At 46.4% G+C, this 22,929-nt stretch overlaps 1 protein-coding gene across 1 annotated transcript in view; it reads left to right on the top strand.

The window, feature by feature from the left end:
- The first annotated feature begins 12,115 nt into the window (after positions 1-12,115).
- Positions 12,116-22,929, top strand: part of FGF18 (fibroblast growth factor 18) — a 47,490-nt gene continuing 36,676 nt past the window's right edge. Inside the window, exon 1 of the mRNA XM_026061303.1 lies at positions 12,116-12,296. Within this exon, the coding sequence (XP_025917088.1) occupies positions 12,116-12,296 (181 nt within the window). The remainder of the gene's footprint in view (positions 12,297-22,929) is intronic.

Below are 22,929 nucleotides of genomic sequence, written 5' to 3'. Positions count from 1 at the left end.
CTTTTCGCTGGGCTCCTCGGCTGCCGCGCGGGGAAACGCGGCGAAGCGGGGGGACGAGCAGAGCACGGCTGTCGCCCCGCACTGCTGACCAGCGCCTTCGCCCCGTGCTCGGCCGGCGAGCTCGGCCGGCAGCACGCGGGGTGCGCGGCAAGCAGAGGGGCAGCCCTGCCAGCGCGCCCTGGCCATGGCCACCGCCGCTCACCTTTGCAGAGCGTCGTGCAAAGGCTTCTTCAGTCGCCGCCTTGGGAGCACGGAGTGGCTGCTGCTCCGGGTCTGCGTCAACCTCCCCCCGCGGCTGGCGGTGCAGGCGATGTGTGTTTAGACCCGGGCGCTGCTGTGCTGCTACCTCGTCTGGGACCGGGCTTGTTCTTTGTGCGGGTTTTGGGCTGGATAGGTTTTACATTTTCTTCTCAAGGTTTTGCTTTCAAGTGCCTGTTTTAACTGCTCAGAAGTACTAGCAAAATGCAGTCTGTTGAATGGTTCCCATTCCTTCATATCGGGGCAGTTTATTTCCAAGGGAGTATTTTCTCCCTGCTGGAAAGAAACACCTTTTTTTTTTTTTTTTTAGGGTAATGAAGGCATTTGGTCAAGCCTCCCCCCCCCCCCCCCCCCCCCCCCCCGAATTAAATTGCTGGTTTTAGTGGATATCACAGGTGTTGACGGTGGCTGTTGTGCAATGACTCGTTGAAACCTTACGTGGAACAGTAGCGGTGCCGTGAGGAGGATGGCTTTGGTGATGGTGGAAAGGGTCACGGGGATGAAACTACTTTGGAAGAAGGACTGCTTAAGTCCTGGTGTTCATGGCAAGGAGTGGTGGCAGCAGCCTGCAGCAATGYAGAAATCCAGGGAAATGCGTGACCCATGTGAAGACGTAAGCGTATTGCCACCAATTAGATGGGAACCTCAGCTGGTCAAAATTACAGCGGCACTAGGGGCCTCAGAGGGCCCTGGATGCTCTTAAGATGTGGTTGCCCGTGGCTGAGGGGCCTGAGCTGCGCATCATCTCGTGTCGGCGCTCGGGGCAGCCGTGTGCAGAGGCTGTGGACTGCGCTTCTTTTAGGAAGGGGCTGTGCGTCGGCAGTGCCAAGAAAGCCAAAACAGTTGATGCGAGCTGGGAATGCAGAGCGTGTGGTGAAGTAATGAGTACTGAAGCTTCCTCCTGAACGGCGAGCGCAGCCCTTGGAAGACGTGGTGGTGGTGGGGATTGTTTTGGGGTTTTGTTTTGCCCCCACTGAGCTTGCAGGTGTCGGAAATAGCTGTGGTGAAGCAGCAACAATAGGAGCTTAGCTCTAACCTGACGCAACCGTCTGGGGAGAAACCGAGGTAGGAGATTTCAGCCCTGAAGGGGAATGTTTTGGAAAGCTCGGTCTTGTGAAAACAGTGATTTTTCCAGATTGGGACTGTTGTGAAACCTTCACCGCTGTAGTGTAACACATCCTCCAGGGTCRTAATAAAAGCTCCTGCCTTTTCTCCGTGGGTTGTGTGTCGCAGGCTGGATTTGATGTGCATCATAGGAAGGGTCTAACCTGTGCTCAGAGCAACATAAGTGCTGTGAGACCATGGGTCCTAGGGAGGCAGGAGGGCTTGCAGCTGCCACCCGGGTTTGGGTTGCCATGGTCATACGCTATCRAGATCCAGGCCATCTAGGTGCAAGGCAGGGTGCATATGTCCACACACCTGCATCTGCCCTTGGCACTGTGGTGGGGACATAGACACAGAGGGAAGAATTAGGAGCAGCCCAATTTGGCACTGGCACGTCTTGTTCAGTCAACWTTTGGCACCAAAGACGACTAGGCTTGGATGGGTGGCCAGGCTGAGGGMTGGCAGGTGGGGACAGCTCAGAGGGGACACTGGGGCTTCCCCCTGTCCCTGCGCTGCTCCGTTGTGATCTAAGGTGAGCAGCAGAACTAAATAAGCAGCTGGATGATTTGAGTCTGGCTTATTCTTACGTTTCTTCCAGTTAAAAAAAAAAAAAAAAAAAAGGAAAAGAAATATTTAGTGCAGTTGTAAATGGGCACTTTGTACATTTTGGAGAACCTAGTGCAGAACACTGGAGCAGACTTGGAGCCCTGAAAACTAGACTATTCAAAATCCGCCTGGCGAGTTTGACAGCTATAGCATTAACTCTTTAGAGCTTCTTGCAGTCCAAGGTGCACAAACACACACCRTGGAAGCCTGAAGTGACCTCGCGAATCCTCCAGGGAAATTTAATGTATTTCACTAAACAAGGGGGAATTTTGTTCATTGAGTTGTCTGTTTGTTTTTATTTTAATAGTCTTCTATTTTTTCCCCTATCTTTTGGAAACACTTGTTCTTATTATTCTAGAATCATCACTCTATTTCCTATACAATACTTCCTACTGAATATATTTTAACCAAGCAGTGGCTGAATTTTTTTTTTTAATGGAAAAACAGAATGGATCTTGTGGGACAGAGTTGTAGCACTCCAGTGCAGGTAAACTGCTTTGCACCCGTGCAGGCCCTAAGTCTCCCTTCTTCAGTATCTCTTGTCTGAGACGACATCACTTGAATAAAAGACAACTTTGAGTCAAGATTGCATCACCCGTGTCCTGTGGAACCACAGRACAGTTTTAAAACTGTTAAGTTAAAATTTTAAAACTCTCTATTGATCTTGTGTCTCAGCTCGGGGACTCCAGAATGGAGAACCAGTTACCTGACAAATTTGTGCTCCAGCCTGTCCATCTGCAAAATGTAAGAGCTAAATTTTTCCCGTGAGACCTAATCTCAGTGAGCAATGGCCTGAGTTGCAGCAGTGAGCACCTGCGAAAGCGTTTGAGTGCAGCGGGACCTGCGGTCACTCCATGACTCAGAAATCAGGCCCTGTGCTTAACTCCCGCGCTAACTCAGGGCAGGTGAGRCTCCAAAGGGAGGGCGGCATAGGACAACTTATTACTGACATCGCTTGCTGAGATCTTACTTGTGCCCAGATCTCATAAAGTAGTCCAGCTGCCAGCACTGTCTGAAAATAAATACTTTAGTTCTTTGATGTCACGGGCTTGGCACAAGTCAGGACAGTAGGAGGAAGCAGAAGAAAAATGCATTTGTGCCCTGCTTYAGGGTCAGCATTTGCTAGAGACTGTCAAAATAAAGTTGCCAATGTTCCCTTAAAATTACTTTCGTATTGCTTCTGTAGTGGCAAAAGTGCTTGCTGGTGGCAGAAGGCAGGATTAGGCTGTCTGAGCCAAGGTGCTGAGTCCCTGTAGCGGCTTGAGGAGAAATGTGGGAACAGCGGTGTGGGCAGTGGCACCGGGGGGGAACGAGGCCACCTGAGCACGCAGCCAGTCAAAGGCACCTTTGAGCTTCGGAGGGCAAAACGTTTGCCAAAGTTTGTGCAGTGTCCRGTGGCTTCAGGTGGGATCGTACGCGGCTGACCTGGTTTCAGTGGGCTGGGCGCTCTTGCAAATATGGGGCAGAGGCTGCTGGAAGGCAACTTTTTGCCAATAACAGTGGAAGTCAGAAGGACCACCCAGTTCTGGTAATGGCAATTTAGAAAGGAAGGAGAAGGTTGTGAAAAGGGGGGCAAAGGGGCACAAAGAAAAAAAAACAGAACAAAATGAAGATCAAGACTCTGCTGTTAAACACACTGCCTGYGAGGGAGGTCTCGATCGTGCCTTTTCTAATCTAGAGCCAGCAAGGATCGTATTAACAGCTTCAACGCAATGGAACAAATTAATCCCTGATGTAATTGAAATCGGTGAGGTCTCACAATAGGTGAGTTTGACCCAGTGGGATAGAAATAGAACAAGTATTGGAATGAAGTAGTGAAATGAAGTCACACTGTTAAGACATTGGTATTTCATTCCTAGAAACAAAGGCCAGACGAATGCAGAGAATACATGGCTCTGCAGTGCATGGTTGAAAGCTACTCAATAATATCAAGCTTTGCAGGGGTATTTCTGTGGAGAGAGGAAGTATGTAGTAGAGCTATAACAAGCATTAAAAAGAAAGAAAGAAAGAAAGAAAGAGGAAGAAAAAGCCCTGCTTGCTTATTGCCTGTTTGATAGCTGTAGTAAAATAATACTAGCCCTGAATTAAAAAATCACAACTTGAAGAAAAATAAGAAAAAGAATCAAGTTCTCAATTGTATTTCCAGAGAATCATATCTCTCTAGAGACCTAGTGGCAAGAGACAATGTATGCTTCAGCGAGCCATGTATTTGAGATGTCCTGAAGTTGTACAGCTTGGCTACTGAACTGGTCCCACTGGGAAGGAGGTTTCTTTGGTGCTGGTAGTCCCGTGAGAGGGCAGCTCAGCCGTTGTCCCGTCGGTGCTCCTGCGCTACGACGGTGAAGCGCCGCGCCGGCTCCCGCGGAGGGAGAGGGCGAAGCCCGCGGCGTGGGCTCACCCGTGCAGATTGCCGAGCTGCCGTTGCGCTTGCTAATTGTATTAATAATTTGACTTGGGTTCCAGCCAGTGACCTAGTTTTGGATCAGTGAGAAAGGGAGACTGACAGATATAGGTAAAGATGTGGAGGCTGGTGATCCTGGCGCTGCTCTAAGAGGACTGCATTGCAGCACTTGAGCAAAACCCAAGCGCTGCTGTGCTTTGAAGCAGCAGGCAGAACTAGTCAGCACTGGCTAGAGATGCCTGGTCCTGTAAGCCTTCTGGTACCTTCTAAGCTTTCTCTGTTTTCATGTGARTATGTTTTTGTTTTTTTTTAAACCATTGATTTAATCAAGACTGAAATCCTGCTCTTCCCCAGACGGAAACATTTCCCTTAGTGGAAAAAGTTTAAAATGTCACCATCCAACAAATAGTACATTTTCACGGTTCTGGCTAAGAGTCATTTTGTCATCAAAAGGCGAAATCTGGTTTTCTTGAAGTGACCATCATCTTTCTGTAGAAAATGACAAAATATTCAGAGAGAAGGCCATAAAACATTTGTTTCTCAGACTCTCTCAAGTTCCAGTTTTTTGGCACTACCTCACACCTTCCTTGTGTTTTCATACCACCCTCGATAATACTGTCCTGTGTCATATGAGGGTTGAAGGATACTTTGGTCTAAAGAACTGAGTATCAAGTAGTACCCAACTTGGAGAGTGCTGAGGGATCTCAGTGAAGATGCTGGGCTGTTTGGTGAACAATAGCCAAGTTTCTGTGGGGCTGTGTGATGCAGGGAGGATGAGACCTGAAGCTCTGGTGCTGTCCATGGAGTTTTAATATGCTTCCCCTCCTAACGTGGCAGGCAGCTCTCCTAAGAAAATGAGGCTCAGCTTGCAAAGCCGCTTTTGGATCCAAGTATATGTCACCTAGCTGAGCTGTATGGCCCCTTTTCCAAACCCTAGAAAGTTCTTCTTTTTGGGTCTTGTTTAACATTTCTGAAATCCAAAGGGAAAGCCAGGCTTGACCCCCTCATCACCTTGTTTCCATCTCCTTTCCAGCTCCATCTCTAAATGCGTTTTACTTAGAAAGCATTAAACAAAGAGGTTTCTTTAGTGAGCATCATTGAATTTCACATACTACAGCAACTTAAAAGCACTCAAGTCAAAGAAATTAGATTCTGAGTGTGCTTGGTTTCGGAGCACATCAACGCAGGAGATGTAACCGCCAGGGAAGGGGCCCGCTGCAGATCGAGCCTCTCTGYGGACCGAGCCCCACGCGGCGCGGGGGCTTCGGGTGCGGCGCATCGTTCGGACGCCACCTCTGCGCTGGGCTGCTCGGCGCGGGGCGGCCGCGGTGCCTCCGGGAGGGAAGTTTCGGGGCGGCCCGGGGGAGCCCGGGGGGGACACGCTCAGCACCGACCCTTGCGCAAGGGCGCTGCGCCGCGCCGGGAGCAGGCGAGCGTGGACGGGCTGGACAGAAGTACGCAAGCTAGAATATTAAGACTTCTAATATTAGGGAAATGTGTTTCTGAAACAGCTTTTGAGGGAAGCAAGGCCAAAAGATGATTCATAATTCCTGACACGGGCTACAGCGTGGCATAGCTCACGTGCAGCAAAGTCTTTTGGCATCTGGATTTTGAATAGAACTTTCCCACTTCTACATGGAGTTGTGTTTTTTTTTTCTTTTTTTCCCAACAAAAAGGTCAAAACACAAAGCATGTCAATTGAAATCATTTGCAAATGCCGTTGGTGGAGTCTTTTGTGGAGTTCGGGTGTCTCGTGTCCGGCTTTGTGGGTTGAGTGACCTCTTCTGTGGCGCACGGTGTTGCCCTTTTCTTATAGTGCATCCTGGAGGTTGTATAGCCATCATTCAAGGTGACGTCTCCCAAGACGGAGAGTCTGACTTAGCTTTAGGGATATTTATTTTTCAGGGAAAATTCATTTTTCTGTGGAGAACAGGAATAAATTGTTCAGTAAGACAAGAAAACAAAGTTCTGTTATTTTGAAAGGTTTCCTTAAATTTGTGCAATTTTTGGCACTGCCGCACCATAGCCTCTCTCCTGTTGGATGCATAGAAATTTGCTTGGGATTCCTGCTGTGYGTCTGAATACGGAGCTGCTTTGTGTCAGGTTCATTTCCAAATGTGCATCTAAGCACAAAGAAGTGAATACGTCAAGCCAGCGCACATCCACGACTGTCTTGCTTTTAATGAGGCCGTATAACCTGAACCGAACAATATCCTGGCTATGAATTGACTTTGCAGTTGAGATGCAGTGAATAATAATAAGAAAAAGCAGCGAATAAGGGATACATCATGCTTCACTCTATGACTGAAAAATGACTGTAATGGTGAGCTAGCAAATCTTGTAAATTGGCATGGAGGAGTTTTGCCAAAGTCATGGGAGCAAAGTGGTTTGTTACTCGCCTTGGCAGATTTGAGAGAGATCTGTCTTGGATATCCTCTTGTTGACCTTATTAAGTCAAGTTTCATGTGTTTAAAGGTCATGGCGAAAATCATTAACATTAGGTTGATGGCTGAAAGGTAGTAAGTATTTCCTGCTTATCAGATTGGGTTTTGAAAGGACTTTGAATTGCTGGATTTGTTTATCTTTGGAAATCAGGAAGGCCCTCGGTGAGAGGGATTTTGTATTTCTAGTTCAGTTTTGGGAATGACATATGGTTTGCTCTCCGATGAGGTTTGGAGACTCGGTATGATAGCAAAAAAACAGGAAATTCTAAAGTCCAGCTTCCAGCTAATTTGGTTGTGCTGTGGGCCTCGAATGTCTAAGGCTGTAACAATTTGTGACGTGAACAATAACATATTAACGTTCCCTTTTACTGGAAAGCTAAAAACAGAAAATGAGACGTGTGTAGAGGTTGGTTGGATTGAAAGCCAGATGCTGTAAACATGGCTTGGCACTATCAGAATTTCATTGACCTTGGCRTGGCTTTGATTGCTTGCAGTTCAAAGCAGCGCATTGGTGTTTGCAGAGTTGTGGCATAAGTTTATGTAGGACCAACAGCGCAGTATTGCTGTCAGAGACTTTTGCAATTCCTGACCGTTTCTTGGATTACTTAATGCTGAAACCTTAGGCTGCATCAGCAAAATTCTCTTTCCCTCGCCCTCCATCTGGGATTTAACAAATATGATAGTTATTCTTTAAATTGATGGATCATTGTAAAGCCATTTAAAATGAAACCCATTCATTGTTTGAAAGTCATTCTGCAAAAAAGCTCTTGAAAATTTGCCGTTGTGGGCTGGCTGAAGGCAGATAAGACGTTGTTTCTAGTTTCTGTGTTTGCTTGAAAAGGAGCTGGGGCTGAATGCACCCACCTTGACTGTCTGGGCAGGTAAAACAGAGAAGGTGGAGAGATGGGAGAACATCCTACTGTCAGAAGTGCACATACTTCTGGGAGGCATTTCTGATGCACCAGTTCCTTGAGGTGACGGTTGTTTCTAAAAGGAATGCTATTTTTTCCCTTGAATAAACGTTTGTATTGCCAGCCATATTTTTAGTATGCCTTTGTAGGTCGTATGTTATTACTGGAAGATGTAATGATAAATAAATAATAAATGTACAAGGAACTGCTTGAAAAGAAAGGAAAAATAAAAATGAATCTGATGTTCTSTGTTTTAATGGCCGAGATCTTCTAGGCTATAAACAGCTGGCAGAGAATTAGATGGAGTTACATGAAAGCAGTTATTCTGAGACGCTCAAGTTGCCCTTCATAGACAGTGGCAAACACCAGTTGGGTAGGTTTGCAAAACAGACCACAAAATACAGTACCAAATCCCAACAAAATGCTGGAGGAGATAAAGTGGTACAGGGAATCATTTTCCTATCTCTAGAGAGCGTCCCCTACAGCCTGTTCCCCATCTGGAGCTAGAAGCAGAATCAGCCGTTTCGTGCAGGTGCAGGTGCTTGGCCGGGGGCCTGTTCCATGGTCCGTTGAAGCGAATTGGAAAGGCAACTGCAAATTTCCATGGGCTTGGGTTGTACGCGTCTCGCAGGATCGGTGGTTACAGGGCAGGTTGCCTGGATGCTCAGACTGAAAGTCAAAAGAACAGGCAGTCATTTTGTATGTAATGTTTTTTATATGCAGTAGTAGCACATAGTAACGATAAAAGGAAGATTTCATTTTGCGTTGGCGAACGGAAGTTAAAGCCCTTAAGTTCTTAAATGTGGCTGGGACTTGATAAAGACATTTCTGTGTTCGTTCTTGTGTGGTTGTGATTGTTGCAGAAATATATATGGGGGGGAACGGGCTTGGTTTTAGGTGACCTTCCTGAGAGAGTGTTGGCGATCAGTTACTGCAGGAGGCATATGTTACTAATTTTTTTTTGAGATTTATGAAAGAGAGCCTCTCTTATGGTATATGTAAATGGACTTCCTTATCTCAGTAAAGTTAGCTGCTTGAGGGAGTACACTCTTTAGGGCAGGGATACTGTGAGAGTGGATTTCAGCAACGATCAAATAGGTTTTATCTTATGAAATCAACACTGCATGAAATTTTATTTTAGAATATTGATACTCTCTGCTGTGGGCCAGATGCAACCCAGGCTGGCACAGCTAATTCACTTTGGCCATGCTCCAGCAGAGCATCCTGTTTCAGCAAAGTGATTAAGCATGTACTTATCTTTAAGCACACAGCTAAATCCCGGTGATTTCAGTGCTTCTCTGGATCAGGGCTTCTTGTCCAGGGGACAGTTCAGCCACAAGGAGAGCACTTGTAACTCTACCTTCCTCTTCCAGGATTTCTCCCCCTGCGAGAACTGTTTTAGAGCCGGGTCTGTTGCTGGCAAGATGATGGGGTGATAGGTACTCGGGTGGATTTGCTGCTGGGGCTCACGGTCCCCTTCTGATCCCTGCCAGGCCACAGCTCATCTGTTCTGGTGAGAAACCTTTCCCATTTCTCAGCTCTTCAGAAGGCGATTGCTTTAGCGAGCTGAAGATGAAGGCTGTCATCCTTCACAATTACTGCATTTAATGTTAAATGCTGGGGCTCGGTTGGACTGGCCACGTGGACGCGGCTCGGGAGGATCAGGGCACGGGGAGGAAGCCTGGTAGTTACAGCCTGGGAGATCAGACGGAGCAAGGGGAAATCTGGGGAAGYCGATCCACCCCAAAGGTGTTTCTGTGCAAAGAGACGATTAAAATGTGCTTTGGAAAATAGATTGCCTTTTCTATTTGAAGTTTCCAAGAAAGCAGAACAACCTTCCCTTCCCCCCACTTCCAATCCCACCTGTTTTGTTTTTTCCTAGAAAAAATGTGAAACTCATTAACATGTGGTGAAAGCAATGTACCGACGTCATCTTGATTTAAAATCTGTTTTAAATCTTAAAATGATGGAGCCAGAATCTTTACTGCAAATAGCCTTGCTTTTGTGGCTATGAGGCAGACTGTCAACATTATTTGAACATCTCTATTTTTAGTACTTTTGCATCCTTTGTAACAATGTTATTTGAAAAGAAAACAAGAAGAGATGTAGGAAGAAAAAAAAATTAGTATTATTCATGTTAAAAGCCAAATCCTGCTTGCTTTGCTCAGACTGAGCTCCGGTGACTTGGGATGTAGTAAAGYGAGCGGAGCAGGACTGAAGCAGAGGCCGGGAGCGCCGTTAACCTTGTGCGGTGTCCTGGCAGGTGCGAGGGCTGTTTCTGCTCTTGCTTCCCGAGTTTGAATCACTGCTTCTTGCAGGACTGTTTTCGGAGGGTGGGAAATACTGCTCCTGTTAACCGTAGAGTCCTCGTCCTTCACTTCTGTTGTCACCTTGAATGTCTGTTCAGACACAGTGGCTCCCTGTGTCTTCTTTTGTGCCACCTGTGTATTTAGCTCCTGCAGGCTCCTTTTGACTTCTGACAGTAAAATAAGAGAGTTAAATCGGTTTCTTTCCTAGGACTCAGGATTCAAATAGCATAATCCCAGCATTTAATGAGGGCAGCAAAGGCGAGCCTGTAACATCCCTGTGAACCTCATTGCTGTTGCCACTGTGTTGAATATAATGTTTTTGTTTGGGTTGCTTAGTGAAGGGCTGGTGCTAAGCAGCACTGCCTGCCCGAAGTTTTCCTCCTGCTGCTGATCGGTGTGTCTACTTGATAATTGGAAAAGCTAAAAAGTTCTTGTGAGGTTTTGACTTTCAGGGAGGATTTGTCTGTTTGGCTTAGACCTTTTCCCGGTATGAGATGACAGATGCAGAAGGCTGAAGTGGGACTGCTTTGTGCATTGCGGCCACTTGCTCCTGTGTGTTTCAGGCTGGCATGGACCCGAGCGAGGATTTATTGACCCTTTTCCATTTGCATTGCCCGCTCCATCCCCACACTAATATATCAGAACATTGTTGCATCCAAGCCTGAAGGAGAAGAATGCTGTAGCTGGAATGTATTAAAAGTAGTAACTCTGCTAGGAGTAAATTTTGTTCCTTTGCCAGCCCCAAACCTAGGCATCATTAAATTCCCATGTGATTCTTATTTTGCGGGGAATTTCATCTCTCACTTGCAGCTCGTACGCAGCATTACAGCTCATCAACGATGAGTAGATTTTGAACATTATTTGTCTTGGTCAAATTAAAAATTGCCTATTGTGAAGAAGTTTTGTGTGTGTGTCACTTGATAATCCTTTGCCGCTTTTGGTTTCTGAATGATTTATTGTCCCGTGAAGGGAGTCTGCCACCAAAATGTTGCCCATGCGTAGGATTTGTGTGGGCAGTGTGRGCACAGTGGTGCAGATGCTCTCAGATCATGGAGTGATTTCTCTCTCTTTTATGTTGAGCGTGAAGTGCTTCGGATGTGTGCTGCAAAGCCTCCCGTTCAGGCTGGCCTTCTCCAGAACTTCTTGGTCGCCTGGTCCTCTCACCCTGGGTGAGCTGGGGTGACTCTGGAGCAGAAGCAGGAATGCTGTTTCAGTGTTTTTTGGGAAACTTAAGTTAAGGTTGGAAACAGTATCTCCAGAGAAGGGCAGATGTGTCAGAGGAAGTTTCTAGTAGTGTTAGAAAGCTGTAGTTAACTAAGGTTAATTTAATCCGTAGGCCAGAAAAAACACGGGAAGTGGCTCAAGAGAGCAGATCCCTGCTGCGAACAGCTCCTTTGCTCCGTGCGCTGCTTGTGCTCTCGCTGACTCAAGTGATCTCTCCCCCAGYGGCGATCCCGTTGGGGCAGACAGAGATGCAGCGGTAGACTGTCAGCAATGAGCTGGCTTCGCTTAAAAGCAGAGCTGGCTAAAACGTTACTCTGAAGAGAGCCCCATATACAAATTCCACTTTTAGCTTAGTAGATTTTATGTCCATGCATATTCAGAATTGAGGATGCTAATGTCAGCATAAGTAGTTAGTCCTGTGGAAGCAACGTGGCTGCTGAAGGTGAAGCACAAAGCCTTTTCTTTGGAACCGAATCGTCAGCCCCCTGACTCCCATGCATGCCCCTTTGCCCTGGTAGAGGCTATGCATATGCAAGCAAGAGCCTAATTTATGGACAGTTGGGCTGACCAGGATTAAATCAAAGCAGGACTGAGCAGAAGTTTTTACTCAAAACAAAAAAAACCCACACAGTTTGATTGTTAAAATCAAGGTTTGGTTTACTGTCTAGAGCCAGCTCCGGGTAGAATTACATTTTGAGTGCCTGATACAGTGGCCTCAACTGTCAAGTGAAGGCCAGCCAAATTCAAGTACTGTTGCGCCATGTGCCCTTTGGCAGGTTGATGTGTAATCTTTCTATCCAAGATGCTTATTTTGTTTCATAGCCTGTTCTCTCTCATCTCTCCCCTTACCGCTTTCAGATGTTTGCTGCCGAGGAGAATGTAGATTTTCGGATACAYGTGGAGAACCAAACGCGAGCAAGGGACGATGTGAGCAGGAAGCAGCTTCGGCTCTATCAGCTCTACAGCAGGACAAGTGGGAAACACATCCAAGTGCTAGGCAGGAGGATCAGCGCCAAAGGAGAAGATGGAGATAAATATGGTAAGAATACTTACTGGGATCCCCAGACTCTAGTTCAAAAGCTTTAATTCACTATGTTGGGTTGAGAACTTTTTGGAAGAAAAACGAGATGAGCAATAAAAAACAGGATAAGAGGGAAAAAAACCTTTTTCAGATTAAGATCATGGGATTTGCTGTGTGAGAGCAGGCTGTCAGCCCAATCTCCCAGCTGCAGACAGTTCCCACAGTAATGTGATGCCCCAATTTATTAGTGTATGATGGTGCTTGAAGAGAAAATCTTTCTCTGCCCAACAGGTGGGCTTACAGTGTGTCTCATGTAATTCACAAATGATCCCAAGGTTGGTGATTTGGGAAGTTCTTTCCATGTGAACTCTGGCCCCAGGCTTAGGGACCTGCGGTTGTGAATTTGGCCTGAGTTTGGGTGAATCCAGTCTGATGCTTGAGTGAAGCATTCCCTTCTCTTCATTTCCAGGGGAGGGATATTTAGTTTGAGCTGGAATGAAGCAGATTTTGGAGCTTTAAGAGCTGGATCTCAGGGCATGTGGGTCCTGCTGGAACACAAATAACTGAACTGCTTGTAGGCCAGCAGTGGATTCAACTGTTTTCACCTTGACTTGCACACAAGAAACATGATAAAAAGTGCTGCTGAGAGACTGAATTGTGAACAAACTCCRTAGTCCTGGTACATTTTGAGATGGTTTTGGCAGAGATACTTTTGCTCCGCTTGGTTTAGGCCTGAATGACCACTGCTGGAAGGGTTTCCTCTGTTTTGAGTACTGTTCCTTTCTTCTGTTATGGATGGACAGCCCTGTGCGTTCATGTGTTGTTGCAGAAGTCTATTTGTATGTGTTGGCCAGAACGCATATCCGCATGATGCTGATTTCGCATGCAGTGCTGGTGGAGGTGGAAATGGGGTACAATGAAGGGCAGGTCAACATTTGTTTGAAAATAGTTGTTCCCAGAGGATACTTCAAGCAGGATGAGGGATGGTCCATGCCTACCACAGAGGGGCAGCTACTGGCACTGTGAACATATGCAGAGGAACAGGGTGAGTTGTGCTGTAGCAAGCGTCAGCTAGAAAGTACCTGACCGGTGTGAAATGAACCCCCCAAGGCTGTTTGGTAAAGTGACCCTGTGGCTCAGAGAAAGCTCTGCCCCGAAGGCTCATCTACGTTGTCCTTTGTCATTCCAAAATTTTGCGATAAAACAGGAGTGGAAAGTACTACCATTTGGTTGCTAATTATGGTGTCATTTTATTGCATTCATCCTCTTCAGGTTTGATATGCAAACTAGTTACTGCATGTGAGCTGCTGGCTTCTCAGGAAACGCTCTTGCCCACAGTAAATGGCAGGTAACGTGRTGCAGTTTTCTTCTCCGTAAAAGAAGGCAGCATTTACAGTGGGGTGCAGCAGGGAAGTGTGCCCGTGAGCAGCTGACAAGTGCTAATTTATGTGTCAAAGCCCATCTTGTCCCCTTCATACATATGCAATCATGTCTGAACAACAAATCCTCGCGCAGGAGAGTGCTCGTGGCCAGTAGAAAAGCTGCACGATTGTAGAGCCTTAGATTTCCAATCTGAGGAGCTCCCCGGTACGTGCACTGCTACTTGCCACCAAATCCTCTCCACTCCTGGTCGCCGGCATCCTTCTAATAACCCGAAGTGCTCCGACCATTGAGTCCATTTGCTAACGCCCCTGCCTGCTCCCTCCCCCGCTCCCACCGATAAAACTCCTTGATGTGTCAAGCTGCAAAGCCTTCCCATTTCTAGCCATGCTGAAAGGTTATGGAAATCTGTTCGTCATCTTGCTTGGCACAGGAACACTTAGAGCATGATAATCGGGGAGACAGTGAGGTGGGGCCTGGAGGTCCAGGATGTGACCATGCAGAGCTCCTAGCTGTGATAATGAAGGGGGGAGAGATGTCAGAGTTACTGAAGTGAGAACCATCTGTGTTACAGCCAAAACTGGATACAAAGGCAATGACACAGGATTCATTATGTGCTGGGAACCCCTCCCCCAGAGGCATTATTATGGAGTAACCTTTGATCAAGACCAGAGAGAGGCTTAAATCAGGTCTGGGGATCTGAACAGTTGCGAACTTTTGATCCAAATCTCAGTGTTGCTGGTCAGATCTGCCTCGGTAGCAGGACACCTTTCCTCTTGTGCAGCAGATGGCTGTTTTTCCTCCTGCCCTTTCTCTCTTTCCTCCTTTGCTGTCTCCAAGTTGGCACAGCGAGTTGGAGCTAGGCTTAGCATTTGGGAGTGCCTAATTCCCAGTTCTTTTTTTGGCTGCACTGCCCTTGCAGACAATGCTGTCTCCCACAGCTTCTCCACTCTCTTAACCCTGTCCCCACTAAAAGGGGAGATAATGGTGGAGGTGAAATGACGTTGTCGGGATTACAGAGACCACGTCTCAGTCCAGCAAAGGGTTGGGGAGGACAAGCAAGAGCCAGTGTCTGAGAAAAGGCAGCGTAGGAAAAGGTGGATGTGAAACTGGAACGTGAGCTGGCTCCGGCCCTGAATCCTCCTGCCTGCCACTTGCTGAGCCGCGGTACAGCGGCAGGCAGGGCTGTTGCCGACCGCTCGTGCTGGACACCTGCTCTGCAGTCCAGCGGGATAGCTATAGCTGGTCGGGCACAAGCGTGGGCAACGGAAAAACGTGCCAAAGTGGAAAGCTGTGAGACAGAACAAGTGATCCTGAGTGTGCCACCAGCAGCAGGACTCATTGCTTCAGCACAGCAAGGCCGTGAGCAGGAGGCTCCGCAGAGCTTACAGCGTGGAGGGTGCATCGAGGGGCCAGAAGCCCTTTTCCTGGCTCATCGAAGTGGCACTGTGTCCTTCCAGCTTAGTCCCAGTAAGAGAAGGCAACATTGGGCAAGGGCTATACGGACTCGATCTTGGTGCGGGAAGCAGGGGAGTCTCTGCAGAGCTGCGYGGCCATGGCTGTGTCCCAYGGTGCTCATCACGCGCAACTAGCACTGGCCAGTCCTGAGGATGGGCGAGCTAATTGAGCTCCTTTTTCCCCTCGCCCCCATCCACACACAACTGATTAAAGAACAGAGTGTCCAAGTGAAGAGGTGACCTTTTCTTGTGCACGTATACAGCTTCCAAATGGCTGGTGTGTGAGGGTTACCCTGCCTTTGAAGACCGGGAAAATTGACTAGTTTTATTGCAAGCTTTTATTGACTTCTGTAAAACTTCTCACCTCTTGGTTGAAGAGAATGCCCAGAAAAGAAGGGAAGYGACAAATCTTAGGCAGGGAATTGCTGTTTTCCAGGCACCATCATGAGTACAGCARAAAGACCAGCCAGCCACGGCTCAGCGAAGAGCTGAGATAGTGCGGGGTCTGGAGCAATCCAGCTGGAGGAAGCCCCTTGAATGYTTCATCTTGCCCTGCAAATTCCATGTGCAAAGAAAAACGCAGGCTCTGAAATAGATAGTTTTACTGGCATAATAATTCTGGTATGTGATTTTTGGTTTATGCCCTATTCATGGCCAAGATCTGGCCCCATGTGTCGAATTATTAAATGGCAAATTAAGTCAGTTAATAGAATTAATTGAGTCGATGTAATCCTTTTAATCAGATGGATTTGATCCCTTTGCAGATGAATTAGAATCCATTAACAGATAAGTCAATTATTGGACTAAATTAAATCTAATAATAATGCCTGCTGCTCACAGAAGCACTAATTAATCTAAATACACTTACCTATCTCCCATGGCTGKTTTTTTTTAAGGGTTAATTGATGTTCCTAAAGTGCTCTGAGATCTTTAGATAACAGGCGATCTATGTGAGCAAAATATTATCTCTTAACAGACTATAAACTAATTAAAAGACTGATCTATTTACCGATTGCATTTTTACTTTAATGTCTTCAGCCTATTCAGAAAGAGTTTGCACTGGCTCAGAAAAACAATATTCCTGTTATAAGCTTATTATTACTTTACAGGTTCCTAAGTGGTTCTTTCATTCAGAAAATGAAAGGGGGAAGGAGAAAAAACAACCATTAAAGAGCTTGACAAAAAAAAAGAAAAGGACCTGGAACCTTTATTTTCTACCTCCGATAAATGGTACAGATAGGGAAGAGAGGGATCAGTGACCTGAAACCTTAGATCCTTTCATTTATTTTCATTTCACAAAAGGCAGAAGACATTCTATCCTGTTTGTTCACTATCTTTGTATCCGGTTCACTCGGTGAGACAGAGCTCTCTTGGTTGGGTGAAGGCATTTTTTGCCTCATTTGTATTTCACAGCCATGTGATTTTTGTTTTAAAGTGTCCCTGTCTACTGTTGTCCTGGGGGGCAGCGTGAAGTGGTGGCCGTGAGGAGAGATGTAAGGGGAGTGTGAGGGGTGTTTTGGGCTGGCCCTCTCTCCGGAGTTAAGTTGTATCTGCAGTGAGGAGATTGCCTGGGAATACTTAAGGATAGGATGTGGTTATTAGYTGTTGGGTTATTAGGTAGGTTATTAGCTGTTACGGGTTATTGCCATTGGTATTTTGGCCTGAAGTACAACATTGACTTAGTCTATCCCAATTAAAAAAAAAATTCTTGAGTCCAAACCTCCTAGTTTATATTGTAAAAGTGGCTTGTTTTAAGATACCCCAGGCAAGGGGCACAGCGCGCAGGTGTGATCGCTCTCRCTCACAGCCTCCCTTCAGCCACCAGCATTTTCAGCCTCCCGGAGGACCCGGCCCTGAGCTGGCCAAGGATTTTCAAAAATTCCCACTGAATTCGGTGGGTTTGAGCTCAGGACTCAGCACGTCCTCCGCAGACAGGAGCCTCGCAGAGGTTAGCAGAGCATGTGTTTGCTGACAGAGCGTGAACAACTCTGGGCTCAGGTAGACCAAGGAGGGAGGCAAACTGCAGAGATGCTGCGCACGCGTGATGCCAGCCTTTGCCTTCGCTTATCGTGAAGACGCGTCCTGGCTGTTCCTCGGCGCTGGCATTGCACCCGGCACAGAAGTGCTTTCGCAGGTAGGAAGGTCTCTAGCTYGGAGGGTTGCACCGGGCACACGAATTCCTCCTGCAGCCTTACGGAGGAAGCAARGAGCTCGGGGAGGCCGGTGCCTCCTTCCTCGGCCACGCCAGGCTGGGCGAGGTGCTCAGCAGCTKGCTGCCCCCCCTTCCCTTCTAGCCGGAGCATCCCACAGATGCCAGTGGACAGGCCCATGTCGGGCACGTTACAGCTGTCTAGACATCAGCCACACTCCATCCCGACGGAGATTTCATTTGCGGTAGAAGTGGGCTCTGTTCCATGAGGAGGTGTAATACGTGTGGAAAATATTATTATAGCAAAATAGCCTCCTTTAATTGACTCTAAATTTTGCAGGATTCCTTCCTAGGTTCGGGTAATCCTGCGCTCTCCAGAATTAATGAGCTGACATAGCACTTCTTTGGGTTTGGCAGCCTGACAGCTAATTTAGAACTCCCTAAACTCATTTCACTAATGACTCCCATTTGTTCTATCTCAAAGCCGGGAAACAAATGCAAAATACCAGTGCCATTGTCCCATCTTTAGCAAGTCATTCTTTCCCCTCAGCATTTCTGGCACCTTAACAGCAAGCTGCCTTGGGAAAACTGATTAACCCTTTCCCTTCCTAGAATAGTTAAAATCAATTTTGACCCCCCTGGGAAGAGCAAGAAGAAAAACTATCTCATTGTGGCTGGAAGGCACAGAATTAACCTGTAAGAAAGACAGGAGATGCATCCCAAGTAGTGACTAGGGCTAGAAGGTATTAGACGTATTTCCACAGGCATGACGTTCAGAAATTGCTTTTCTTCCCAGGAACCAGGTATGTGCGAAAGAGCCTGTCTGGCCCAGTACAGATCAGCAAATACCCTGAATGAACTGTGATTTGCTTTGTAATTTATTCAGCTGAAACATCGGGATGGCTGTTTCCTATTTAAGCTACGTATTGCTGCCTCCAGTCTCTTCCCATTACAGTTTTGACATRACAACAAGACAAATAATTTTTTTAAAAGACCTTTTATCTTCTAAACCATTTATTTTCACTTACTTAGCCTGGGGGCAGAGCTGACCTCAGCGTAAGCGATGATCATTCACCATGGCAGCTGTACAGTCATATGGGGTCGGTGATTGGCCTAAGCCAGGCAAGCCTTYGCTGTCCAGCTGCTGTGTTGTCTCGGTTTTTTTCCCTCTTGCCCAACATCGCCCGATTCCTTTATTATTACTTTTTTTAACGTCTCCCCTTCTCATTTGGGCAGCGCGATCAGCCAGTGGCAAAGTTTTCCCTTGCGCGGCGGGGCCGAACCGGCAGCGCTGCAAGGCGACTCGGTGCTTTGCTGAGCCGCTAACAGCGAGGCTGGAGCTGGACCTCCCCGTTCCCGGCGCGGCCAGGAGGCTCCATTGCCGTCACCTTAGCGTCGGCTCTGAAAGGTTCAGCAGCCATTTGAAATATGTTGTAATCGTCTTATACGAACCATCTGTACATTCAAGACTTTTTTTTTTTTGCTGTATTCTGTGTCTGTGCCAATGTAGGGGGAAGCTCTGCTTAGACAAGATGAGAAGTCTGGGGAAAAAAAAACCCAAACCTTTTGCTTTTTGATTTATGAACAACCTATTTCAAACAATATGTTTTTTTGCCAAATTCCTAAACCTTTGTTTTTGATACCTGCTACTCCAAACTCCCACTGAGGCAAGTTTTGCACCTGAAGTTCATTTGTCTCTGCAGACTCTGCTTTGTATAAGTACCTGTAGTAGCCCCTGTAGCAGAAGCAGTTGTTCATTTCTCCTCCTGACAGTAAAGTGATTTTTGATTTCCTTATTTCTGGACCTTGAGATGTCTTAAAGAGTCTTGGCTTTTAGGAAAAAAAACCCAGTCACCTATTTTATGTATGTATTTCTGTGTCTGAAATTAAAGTCCCCTAAATCACTGGTCATGCTTTGGAAAACRTAGGCCTGCCTGTCAGTAAATATTAGGTACCCAGAAATAACGAGGAGAAGTAATTTAGAGGTCTGCTGATAATTTGTCACTTTTAATTTCTATGTGGAGTGGAAAGTGAGCTACAAAATGAAAAATCTTTATTTTCATGCAAGTCGTAAAAGGGTTTTTGTTAACAGTTTGTGTGTGTATATAATTCTATGCTGTGATTTAAGTGTTCCCATTAGAAATGCAGAATAGGAAATAGGATCCCATCTGTGAGCAATTTAAGAGGAAGTGAGACAATGGAGTCGATTGCTGCTTCAGTTTAGATAATCAATACAAATATTATTAGTATAGTGATTTATCTTCCTAGGCACTTTATGAAAATGTGAATGCCAGACCCTGAAGACAGGTCAATATGATATTATCTGTTCCTGCCTTGCTGTGATTACGCTTTTTTCCCATGAAGCTTGAGCAGCTGCTTTGCTAAATGTTCTTTCCTGGCTGTGATGAAATAACACAGAAACAAAGTTGGGGGTTCCCTGTCTCTTCTGTGATTCTGGAAACACATTGTGTATATTAGTACAAAAATTACTTTTATGCAGAATTTATATACGGGAACTCCCTTGTGGTTACTGGGAGAYGATGAAGTTCTAAAAGAAGTTTGCGTAATTTTAATATTTCTAGACCATGAGTGATTTTATGCACAAGGGCTGAGAGAGTCTCAAGTTTATTCTAGTTGTTTTATTTTCGTGTCTATTATCAAACCTTTTATTGTGGTATCTGAGGTTTTCCCGTATCTCGTCATTTGGATAGTCATGAATTCAAGTTGGTTCTTGGGGCACAATTAAAAGTACCCTGAGAATAGGTTACCCAGAATTTCTGAAAGGCTTTTTTAATTACTTTTGAGGGAGAGGGAACAGGAAAACATCTTAAACAAATTGACTTGTAGTAATTTGCTTCTTTGCCTTCTGCATGCATTAATGTGCGTTAGCAAGTGGCCGCTGAGATTTGTCCTTTGTCGGAAATGCAGCTTGGGGGAAATGAAGAATGTCAATAACTGCATTAAGAACATTCTAATTAATTTTTTGTTACGCATTCTTCCCTCTCCCCCTGTATTACTAAGAATTTCACAGGCAAAATGGGTTTGCTTCAAAAGAACTGAAGACAAGATGGGAAATTCAGAATTTGATGTGTAAAAAAGCACACTTCTGCTCGAAGGTAACACGTATACCTTGCTAGGCTGCAGTCTGAGAGACCTAAACTGAGCAGCTTGCTTTGCCGGAGACTTACGCCAGTGGTGGCAGCTGAGGCAATCAGCTGGAGCATCTCCCCTGCTTCACTCTCCCCAAATTAGATGATGAGACACTGGGGCTAGACCCTCTGGGCAGTGGCAGCCAAAGGACCCTAGCTCCTTACGTAGAGTGACACGGTATGAATTTCTTCCTCCCTCTTCGTCTCCTTGTGGGTCCATTCCTCATCCCTAAAAYGAGAGTTGCAACATTACCTTACCTCATAGGCGTCCTGTCAGGATAAAAACATTACAAATGGTGAGATGCTAAAGAGAGGGTGATAATGGAGACCCTATCAGCAGCTTGTTCAGAACTAATTATTTGGTGATTTTAGATGCTGTGAGATCATCCCTGTTTTTCAGGTTTGGGTTTCTCCAGGAAAGGTGCTAGGCTTTATAAAAAGCAAGGCACTTCAATTGCATAAGATTTTACCTTGGCTTTTTTAAAAAACAGATAGTTAGGAATTTCTGCAGCTGCGAGGTGGAGCACAGCAAATATTAACAAAGCCAGTAACATTGCGTGGCCGTCTGGAAGAGCAGGGAAGAGCCTGGTGCCCTACTAAAACTGCAGAGAGCCTTAGTCTGGGCAGAAAGGTGAAAAGTAAGAAGTTCTGAAGAGGAGAAATTGCTGACGCATGACACTTGGAAATCTGGAAGAGTCCAAAAAGGGAGCTGAAAATACCCCCCAAAAATGAGTATCTGTGGCTTGAATGAAATAGTGTCCGATCAGCATTCAGAAACCGCTGAATTCAGGCCGTTCCAATACTGGCATTTTCCAGACTGCCTGCCAGTCGGATGCTGAGGAGAACACGTGTAGAGCGTCTGCGGTCTCCTCAGCGTTCGCAAGAAGGGGAAGGCATGCTAGAAGGAAAGGGAATGAGAAGGCCCAGTAAAAAGCCCCATCTTTTTCTCACTGCGTGTGAGGAAGGAAAGGGGCACTGGGATTGGAGGGAGATGGTAGCATGGCTTGTACTGTGTGAGCATCCTTCTTAATGAACCATGCCAGCAACAGTACACACTCTGTCCATAATACATTTTCAGTATTTTTAGAATACCCGAAACAGAAGAGTCATACTTTTTTGCTGATAGAGAAGCTGAGAGCTTCTAAATGGCTCTTGAGCTCTATCTCCCTGACTTTGGTTGTCATAGCTTTAGAAATGCACCTTTTCTTTTCTTTGCTTATGCTACCAGGAGTGATTGAGTTTGAAGAGTCTCTGGGCAGCACTCTGATTATTATTATTATTWTTTTTTTGTCCTTGTGTCTCAGAAGCGAGATGGATGCATACAAGGCCTTCTCCTCCTTTGCATCCACTGCTGCCAAAAAGYGTGCCTTTCTAACCAAAGCAATAAGAAAAAATCCTGCCATCTGCTGAGACCCTGCCTTCTGCAACTGTAACGAATTTTGGGTCTTCTCCAACAAGCAGTTTCCCATTTATCACAACTGGATGGCAGCTGTTTTGGCTGGAAGGATCTGGTCCCAGGTAGCGCAGTGTAGACGAGTCCTTATTCTCTCCTGCTGCTCAGCTGCTTCTGTTCTCCATCAAAGAACGGGACTTGTGCAATGGAGGAGGAGCGGGTATTGTGCCTTGAATGATGATGGTGGCAGCCGAGATGTTTTCTGGTTGGCATTTGAGCATGTGGTAGGCAAAATACACTTGGGATTCAGGCTTCAAGTTGGTGTGGCAGGTATGGTTTGGTTTATACCCTTTGTTCTCAACTGCTTTTCAAGAATAAGTGGGAGTGGAAACTGGCAATTAARTATGGGGCGGGGGGCTCTAGCAGCAGGGGATAATCGGCCACAACCGTTGGAAGCGGTGAAGACCCCATGCTGTGGAGAAGCAGCAGGGGAGAGCTAAGAATAGGACGGCATATACACGCCAGAGAAGTCTAAAAAGTGGAGAAGACGTGTACAAATGGCCTCAGCACTGGGCCAGGGACAGCTGTGAGGSCCATGTTGTGTCCCTGGCTCCCACCACGTGGGATGGGCTGAGGGGAAACCTCAGTGCAAACGCCATTATTACTGTTGCTGGTTTTTGCAGTGGTGAGTGACAAAGCGGTCCGAGGGGTGCTTGGATTTCCCAGTTTCAGCTAACGTACTGCGTCGAGGCAGAAGGAAAACTCCTCAGCTGCTGCAATCTGCTCTTGTCCTGTTGGTATCAGTGATGTTGTCCCAGATTTGACCAGCTAAGCATCTTGCCTCATACCTTTAGTATAAATCCAAAATAATGTTTCTACTAGTTCCATGGAGCCAGAGGGATCACCAGGCTGCTTCTCTGCTACAGCTGAGGCCTGATTTTCCTCTTGCCTGCACTCCTGAAACTCTACTGACATCTGTAGAGCCGTTCCTGAGCCTCCTGTGTGAGACTGAAAGGAGATTAAGCGCCCAGCAGTGCCTCCCGTTCATCATGCGTCTTGCACCTTTGATAAGACCTTGCATTTCAAACCTTTTTAGCCAGTGGGAGGCAAATCAAAGCTGTTA

This window comes from Apteryx rowi, unplaced genomic scaffold (genome assembly GCF_003343035.1).
Source record: "Apteryx rowi isolate R43461 unplaced genomic scaffold, aptRow1 scaffold_18, whole genome shotgun sequence".
NCBI classification, from domain to species: Eukaryota; Metazoa; Chordata; class Aves; order Apterygiformes; family Apterygidae; genus Apteryx; species Apteryx rowi.
This window is presented reverse-complemented; position numbering and strand designations above follow the sequence as displayed.